This window comes from Nomascus leucogenys, chromosome 11 (genome assembly GCF_006542625.1).
Source record: "Nomascus leucogenys isolate Asia chromosome 11, Asia_NLE_v1, whole genome shotgun sequence".
Classification (NCBI taxonomy): Eukaryota; Metazoa; Chordata; class Mammalia; order Primates; family Hylobatidae; genus Nomascus; species Nomascus leucogenys.
The window spans coordinates 24,392,980-24,402,096 of NC_044391.1; the positions used below are offsets into that span (position 1 = coordinate 24,392,980).

Consider the following 9,117-nt stretch of genomic DNA (forward strand, 5'->3'; position numbering starts at 1 on the left):
TACAGAAATTGCATCAGCAACTATGCTATGTTGAATTGCCATTTCCTAATGAGTAGCTACTCTTTAACAATCATTTAAACTGATATCATCATTGTGGGCCATATTTGGCTAATAAAAACTCATTCTAGTATTTAAGACCAAGAAAAGTCAAGACAATGTACATTTCCTCTACCACTTCTGGGGCTCTATGACCATGAATTTCATCTAATCCAGAGTCTCATTTGTACAAGAAACATTTGTAATGGCCTGTTTAAAACCATCAATATAGCAAGGCGAAGGCAGGAGGATCACTTCAGCTCAGGAGTAAGTTTATGGATCTATGGATGGGATACAACTCAGAAATACTTCCCCCACTCCCGCCCTCTTCTTGCCTGATCAGCCTGGGCAACATGTCCAGATCCCATCTCTATTAAAAAAAAATTAAGTTAGCTGGACGTGGTGGCATATGCCTATAGTCCCAGCTACTCAGGAGGTGAGGTGGGAGGATCACTAGGGCCTGGGAGGTCAAGACTGCAGTGAGCAGTGATTGCACCACTGCACTCCAGCCTGGGTGACAGAGTGAGAGCCTGTCTCAAAAAAAACTCACCAAACCCGTCAGTATGGTACCTGTATTAGTCAGGGTTCTCTAGAGGGATAGAACTAATAAACTAAATAATTAACTAAATAATTAAACTAATTGTTTAAGATTATATATATATCATATATATATATATAATGCTGAGTTTATTAAGGAGTCTTCCTTTAATTTGTATGCATTATTGTAAAAAGTGTATATAATAACCAAGAAAAATATTTTGTTTCTATGTAAAATGAAGTGAGTTTCAAGGTTCAAAGAACTATAAATATGGCTTTTGCCTATGTGGAAGCCTGGCATATCTGACAGTCATGCTGAATGTGTCACATTTCATCTTATGCTGCAGGATCCCGGAAAATGCAAGATATCTGACATTCCTTATCCATACCCACAAAAATTATGGAATACTGTTATAAACAAGCTGACGTATTTTCATGAGGGCCCCTAGGGGGCAGTATTGCCCCCATTGAGAACCAGGGATCTATGGATGGGATACAACTCAGAAATACTTCCCCCACTCCCGCTCTCTCCTTGCCTTTTATTGGACCTTAGATACTCTGATTGTAGTGCAGGATGGAGAAAGAAGTGAAAGGGCAAACATCTCCTTAACTAGGGTATGCTTTCCCCCAGGCTGGCTGTAATAGCAATCTTAGCTTGTTTGTCTATAAATCTTCAGTCTTCCCCTTAAATTTTGACTAAAGTTGGGGTGGGGATGGTTGGCAATAGGGTCAATAATCTGATCTCGTCTCTTAGGACTTTTTGTGGAGAAGTGGACCAACCTGAAAGCTTAGAATATGAGGGGCAGCTTTAGTGCTATTTGTCATCAACTCTGGACTTTCTATGTAATTCTGGGGTATGAAGAAAGAAATCCACTCCTTTACACTAGTTTGAGAGAGACATGCTGGAATGAAAAACACCTCAGTTCAGACGTGCTGGAATGAAAAACAAACACCTGTGTTGTAACCTCAGCTCCACTGCCTCTCATTGTTTAATTTAGGGCATTCAAACTCCCTGGAATGTCTTTGCCTCATCTGCAAAATGGAATAGGGAGTAAAGTAGATGATATTAAATTTGAATTATTTGAACCATTGACTTCAATATAACACTAAACATTTGGAATCTCCATGCAGACAATATTCACTGTTCTTCTTTGTGTCCTTGAAATAAGTGAAAATTTTGGTCCTCTTTTTTTTTTTTCATGTAAGACCTGTGCCATCAAATTTGGTAAGAATTCTAGAATCTTCTAATAACATATTTGCTCTAAATAAAGTGTTTTAAATGTTTAACATTATTTAGCATGGCGAATCACAGCATTTTAGAGTTAAGAAATCATTTATTGATAAAATGAAGTTAGAAAAATTGGATGTTTTTCTATATTTAGGTAAATGCATATGTCATAGTTTAGGTGACTTTGTCAATACTTCCTGATCTCTTCTATATACCAAACAATATACAGAACAATAGAAAGTAATGAGTACATAAAAGTTATGCAAGGTATGACCTCCCTTGTAAAGGCTCTAAAAATCCACTGTGTCTTAGGTTGGGTTTGCTAGAAGCATAGCCTAAGACAGGAATTCTTGGGTAAGACATTTTTCCAGGGCAAGCTCTCAGGAGAAACCACTAAAGGAGTAAGGCTAGGGCAAGAGGAGAAGTTAGTCAAAAGTGGTTTCAGAAGTCTAGCATCATTCTAAACCCATGGAAAGCTCTGGAAGTTTATCAATTACAACAAAGCCTATCCTAGGCTGATAGGACCCCACATTAGCCAGCCTTTTGCTCCAGGTCAACCTCAGGGGTCAGATGGGAGCATAATCTCCCAGGCATCATCAGGAAAAGTATTGCCCATCAGACAAGAGCCAACCTGTGCAAAAGGTTTGCCCTTGACAGTCAACACCTGCAGCTGCTGCGGACTAGGTATCTTACCCTGGAAAAAAAGGAGAGCTGGGCAGTAGCATCTGGCATGTGTGATATTAAAGGAGCCAAATTATGTATGCATGATCTCCTTTAAGTGTATCGGTAATATCACCTATCTTCTTTAGAGTACCTATAAGATCACATATATTATATGGCAAGGGCCATATAAGAAAATACAGTTTGAAATTCTGGAAGCACAACAGAGTGAATAACACCAGCTAACACGTGCAAGTGCTTGCTGTGTACTACATGCCATTACAAAGTCCTTACCTACGTTACCCCCATTTAATACTCTCAACAAATCTACAAGGTAGGTAATATTATTGCCCCTATTTCCCTGTAAACTAAGGCACAGGCAGGTCAAGTAATTTGGTCAGTGTCACATGGCTAGCAAGTACCAGTAAACGATTATTTTGTTGGTAAGTATATGAAAGGGCTTCCTGGAATAGAGAAAATGAAATTCTAAACCCAACCCAAGATCTACTAAATTAGAATCTCTAAGGTTGGACTCATAACTTTAACGAGTTTCCTAAAGTGATTCCTGCACACACTGGAGTGTGAAGAGCCATTACCTAAAGGAATTAAAAGTTTTCCAAAATGAAGAAAAATTTTGCAAAGAACAATGTCAAAAGGTAAAAATGATCATCAAAAATACTTAATGAAGTTTTGTGCTTAGTCTAAAAGAGTGGGAAGTTGAAGATGAGAATAAAATTTAGGTTTCCAAATACAAAACAGGATTATACAGGAAGAAATAACCTTTGTATAGTCAGAGTGTTTCTTAAAGAACAGAATAGCAAAAATAAAAACATAGGACACATTGGGCTCAAGTACCCACAGTGTGTTATTTTCTACCTTTATGTTGGCCTATGTAGACATTTGTCCCTTAAAATTATCTTAAACTCGAGACCATCCTGGCCAACATGGTGAAACTCCATCTCTACTAAAAATACAAAAATTAGCTGGGCATGGTGGCACGCACCAGTAGTCCCAGCTACTCGGGAGGCTGAGGCAGAAGAATCGCTAGAACCCAGGAGGCGGAGGTTGCAGTGAGCCGAGATCGTGCCACTTCACTCCAGCCTGGAAACACAGCGAAACTCCAACTCAAAAAAAAAAAAAAAAGAAAAAGAAAAAATCATAAACTACTACTTAGTTAAAGAACAAAGTATTTTAAGACTGGGAAGGGAAAGAATGTTTCTTCAAAGGTTTTGGAAATGAAAACACCATTTAAATTCAAGGAAATAAGTTAATTGCTGATATATTATTAGCAGAGTATTTTCATGTAGATGTACAATGTTATGTTGTTCTCTGAAATAGTATGTGATCTGAATACACTTGCTTTTATAATAATACTTCATTACGAAAATTGGACTAGGGCAAAGGAGGAGACACTATAGGTACGATGCCACTTGGCTACACTGAATTCTTTCCCAGGCAATTTCATAGGATTATCACCAGCTATTGAGCCTTCTTCCCCATTACTCACTGGTCTAATTGAGGAGAAGAGGAATTGCGAAGAGGGCAGAAGGAAGAGTCTGTTCCATTAGGATGTTTATTGGTAGATCAGACTTGCTATGTCCCCTTTAGCCTGCTAAATTTGCTCATCATTGTTATCAGATTCATTGTGACAGTTACAGGCAAATTTCAGGTGTTGTTGGAAAAACACTTACAAGTAATACACTAGTTTATTTCTGATTAATAAGACTGTTTACTATATTTCCATTCTACGGGTACACATTTAAACAATCCATTATTTATAATGAAATTATAGTGATACTTTTTATATGGTTCCCTTTTAATACCAGGTTAAATACTCTAGAGATTTAGGGAATTAATGGACCGTCCTCCAAATGACCTCAAACTAAGTTAAATGACATAAAACATATGGTGGAGGGTTTTGGAATTGAAAGTAAGGATTGGAAACCCCAAATTTTACACTATACAAAAGACCAGTGGCAAGGAGCCGCTTTAAGTATTTTAGATTATATACTGACTAAACTCACCCCTCCCAACAAACCTGCTGAATAGGTGTTTAGGGTCAAATGCTTGACTTAATCATATTAGTGAAGATTAGGAAGAAGCTTTAAAATCCCAAGGCTAGTGTGCATTGCTAGAATTGTTAAGAGAGAGAGCTCATATGAAATTGGTTATTGTGGGATATTTAAAATAAAACAAAGATCAGTTTACTTTGTAAGTTAAGAGCTGAGGGAATTGTTGGCTAAGACTGACTTGAAATAACTCCAGCAATTCATGCATAGCTGCTAACCTTCTACATCTTCAGCAGGCAAAAAGATGCCAGTAATCAATATTGAGGACCTGACAGAAAAGGACAAATTGAAGATGGAAGTTGACCAGCTCAAGAAAGAAGTGACACTGGAAAGAATGCTAGTAAGTTACTGCTTTCTTTAGAATTTTATTTTAAGCTAGAGATACTGTGGGAGTATCAGGTTAGAAAACATTGGCTGAAAAGGCTCAGTGTAGTCACAAATAAATTGTTCATCTAAAGATTTATCAAAGATTAAGAAAATTGATAATCAATCACAACTATCTCTTGATTTAGATTCTAAATCAAGGAGGTTGGCAAACCATTTTCCTTTGGCCAAGCCCAATCCTTAGCCTGTTTTTCTACGACCACAAAGATAAGAATGCTTTTACATTTTTAAAAAGAAGAAAAAGAGGAAAGAAAGAAAGAGAGAGAGAAAGAAAGAAAAAAAGAAGTAAATAAAGAAAGAAAGGAGAAAGAAAGAAAAGAAAATGAGAAAAAGAAAGTAGAAGAATATGAGACAAAAACCATATTTTAGATAAGAAATAAAATAAATATAAGCATGCAATAATATAGGCATTTTGTTTTTACTTTTCTAAACTTCTTTTTATAATGCAATAATTTGATATTGATATTTTGATACAATGTTTTGATATTGCTGCAATACTTTAATCTATGATGTCATCCCCTCTTGCACTGTCATGGTCAATAATGAATGAGTACATTCTACTCTTCTTTGGCAAATAAAGATGAGTTCAAACATAAGAACTCACTGGTTGCTCCTAGAAACATCTGACAAATCTTAGAAAGGGTTACCAACAGTTCACTGCCATCAGAAGGAGAAGAAATGGCAAAGGAATAAACCACCAAACAAACAGTGATGAAAGCTTGGAGAATGTAGATATGTATTTCAGATCGCTTCATTTTAGGAAAGTTATTAATAGTAGAACAAAACCGCCACAAGTGGTAACAGCAATCTTATATTTTTAAAACATCTCATTTTATCAGGACAAAGTAAAAAGGGATCTTGTGTTATCTTCATACTTTGTTCAAAATGCCTGCTCCCAGTCAAAACTGGGATTTTGGGCTTCGTCTATGTTTGTAATAATCTCAAACTCCCCTGTTGCCCTTTCCATACAGGAAAAACGTTTTGCTGTAAAGATAAAATTAAATCATTACTAAGGCTTAGAATATACACGAGACAAGTTAAAGTCCTTATTTTTACAATTCAGGGTAAATAAAATGAACTTTTGGGATAAAGGAAAAGTTTTCTCTTCTTAAGTTGAAATATTCAAAAGCTGTTTTATTATCTATGTACTCGGGATTATTGTTTTGTAGGCAAGGTGATTGTCTTCGTATTTATTATTCACTTGTGGTAAGTTGACCTTGGACTTTTTATTTTGGGTAAACATCACATACGTCATCATTAATTAGGCTTTGGGGTTCCTTTTCCCCATTATTCAATGTCTCTCTGCTCTTCGAAGTCAAACCAATTTAATATCAGACTGCAAAAACTCCATATACATACACACACAAACACACATGCATGTAGAAACACATACATATACATGTACTCTCTTAGTCTCCTCAGAGTTCTGTACCAGAATACCATAGACTGGTGACTTATAACCAACAGAAATGTATTTCTCACAGCTCTGGAAGCTGGGACATCCAAGATCAAGACATCAACAGATTCAGTGTGTGGCGAGGGCCTGCTCCCTCCTTCATGAACGCCTATCTTTTCATTCTGTTACCACCTGGTGATGGGGTGAGGAAGCTCTCTGGGGTCTCTTTTATAAGGACAGTAATCCTATTTATGAGAGCTCTGTCTTCATGACCTAATTACCTACCAAAAACCCTACCTTGGGCGTTAGGAGTTCAACAAATGAATTTATACAATACGTAGAAATATGTATGTAATATATAGAAATATTATTTCTCTATATAACATATAATAATATATGTTATATTATATATAAAATGGAACTTCCAGGTCCTGCGCCCCTAGCTCTGATGTATAATCGGTACAGTATGGTTAAGTGGATATACTCAGTATGGGTAAATGGTTAAGTGGATAATCAGTACAGTCTGGTTAATTGGATATACTCTGGAACCGTATTCCCAGCTCAGATTCTTGCTCCACAACAAATTTCTGCCTGTGTAACCCTCATCAATGCAATCTAACTCACCTGTGCCTCTGTTTCTTCAAAGCAGAGATAGTAATGGCATCTAATTCAGAGGATAATTGGGAGGAATAAACAAGATAATATAGGCAAAGCTCTGAGAACAATGCCTGGTAATAGCAAGTGCTTTATGTCATTATATTATTACTATCTTAAAATTATTATTGATTCTATGAACCAGACTGATTCATATTATAGTGATTTTTTTTTTTTAGTACAAGTCTTTGCATCCAGTTTCTGAAGGTGATAGATTTGCAATGACTATAAGCCAATGTAATAGGCAATGACTAAAGACAATCTTTGTAGTAATAGCTAAAAATAGTTACCATTTGATTGTGCATCTTCTTATGCTAGGCACCTCTTAGACATTTAAGACAACCAATGCAGCTATTCATATTTTATACATGAAGTAAATGAACCCTAGATGAATTACCTTAACTAAGACTAAATAGCTAGTAAATGGGAAGAGCCTTGCAATCCTACACTAAACTACATATATTTATATTAAGCCTCACTGAAATAATTTTTAAACCTATACACATATATAATTTTAGGTAATTTGTTGCTGCTTTCATTCTCATATCCTCAGATCCCAGCCAGGCACCTTCAAAGCCATCCCCTTATGGACTACTGAATTAAGGACAGCAATTTACACCTCTGTTCCTGTCATCTGGGTGAAACCAAAAGTAGTGACTTTTAGGGGGAGAGTGTGGGATCACTGCGGAAGAGGGAAAAAAGTGAATCTAAATTAATGCATATTTCAAAAGTTATGTGAATCTGCAAGTATCATCCTTTGAAGGAAGAAACTAACCTGACAAATGCTTCCTGGCCCCAGGTGAAAATAATTTGTTCTAATATGTAATTAATGAGTCTGCATAGTTATAAAATAATCTTAAGTCTTATATCAAATGTTCCTTGGAATTTACATAAAAGTGGCCTAAAGATTTCATTTGAAAAAAAAAACAAAACAGTAAATTGGTTAAATGACTTATGGAATGGCCACTTAATAGACGGACAAAAATAAAGTAGCTCGGTGTTACTGTCATGAAAGATACACCAATTGAAAACAAACCAGTTGAAGCTAAAAGAGTTTGAATAATTTGATTTCGTGTGTGTGTGTATATATATGTATATTTACATATGTATAGAACATCACCTTTCACTACAAGGAATGTTAAGTGGTACCTTAACAGGCTATAGCTGAAGCCATTAAAATATTAAGGCCAGATTTTTTACTAAATCATTAATCAATAATGGTGCAGATAAGTGAAGAGCAAACTCAAAAACAACACAAATAATTCAGTCCAGCAAATTATTCACTGAGCACTAAAGAACACAGCTTCTGTTCTAGATGGCTGGGATACATTGAACAAATCAGCCAAAGGTCCCTGACCCCTTGAAGCTCACCTAGTGCACCACCGTGCTCGATCATTGTAGATGAGTGTAAAGAAAAATTACGTGTGTATACTTCTGAGAAGTCAGGGATGGTGATAAGCCAGGAATTTAATAATTATTCATTCTCTTCCACCTTTACGAGTCACATTTCTGGGATGAGGAAAAAGATTTAATCAATATGAACTCTGGTGACTCCCTTGACTTCCGTTGCCAGCTGTGCTCTGATCCCTGGGTCTTGTCTCCTTTGATGTTGGAGGCAGTGTCTGCTGGGAATCTTTAGCTGGAGTGTGGCCAGCTGTTTTTCCTTTTTCTGGAGATATATCCAGAAGGAGTGGGAAGGGTGCAACTTTCTTCTTTCCTACAAAGTACATATGCATTGATGGAAAGCAGAGAGAATCAAACTGAAATTATACAACCTGAAAATTTATTGTAATGAATACATTCTTGGCATCTGGAGTATTCTGTTTTAAACCAAATGAGTCATCCCTTTTTCCTTCCCCTTAAGGTTTCCAAATGTTGTGAAGAAGTAAGAGATTACGTTGAAGAACGATCTGGCGAGGATCCACTGGTAAAGGGCATCCCAGAGGACAAAAATCCCTTCAAGGAGCTCAAAGGAGGCTGTGTGATTTCATAATACAAAAAAAAAAAGAAAAAAAATTTAAAAAATTCTTGGAAATATCTCAAATGTTAATAACAATATGGATTTTTCTCATACATACTATTACTACTAAGCATGTATGTGAATTTTTAAATTTATAGATGTAAACTTTTAATAAAATTTGGGATGTGGTAAC

At 36.2% G+C, this 9,117-nt stretch overlaps 1 protein-coding gene across 2 annotated transcripts; it reads left to right on the forward strand.

Annotated features, from left to right (window-relative positions):
• The first annotated feature begins 4,535 nt into the window (after positions 1 to 4,535).
• Positions 4,536 to 9,117, forward strand: GNGT1 (G protein subunit gamma transducin 1). 2 transcript variants are annotated; one of them, XM_003252498.4, is made up of 3 exons: positions 4,536 to 4,672; positions 4,764 to 4,870; positions 8,829 to 9,117. In XM_003252498.4, exons 2-3 carry the CDS (start codon positions 4,775 to 4,777, stop codon positions 8,955 to 8,957), a joined length of 225 nt encoding a protein of 74 aa, XP_003252546.1. In that variant the 5' UTR covers positions 4,536 to 4,672; positions 4,764 to 4,774; the 3' UTR covers positions 8,958 to 9,117. The 2 variants fall into 2 exon arrangements, with proteins under 2 accessions (XP_003252546.1, XP_030677954.1); XM_030822094.1 differs by having other exon boundaries at positions 4,595 to 4,672; positions 4,767 to 4,870; positions 8,829 to 9,116.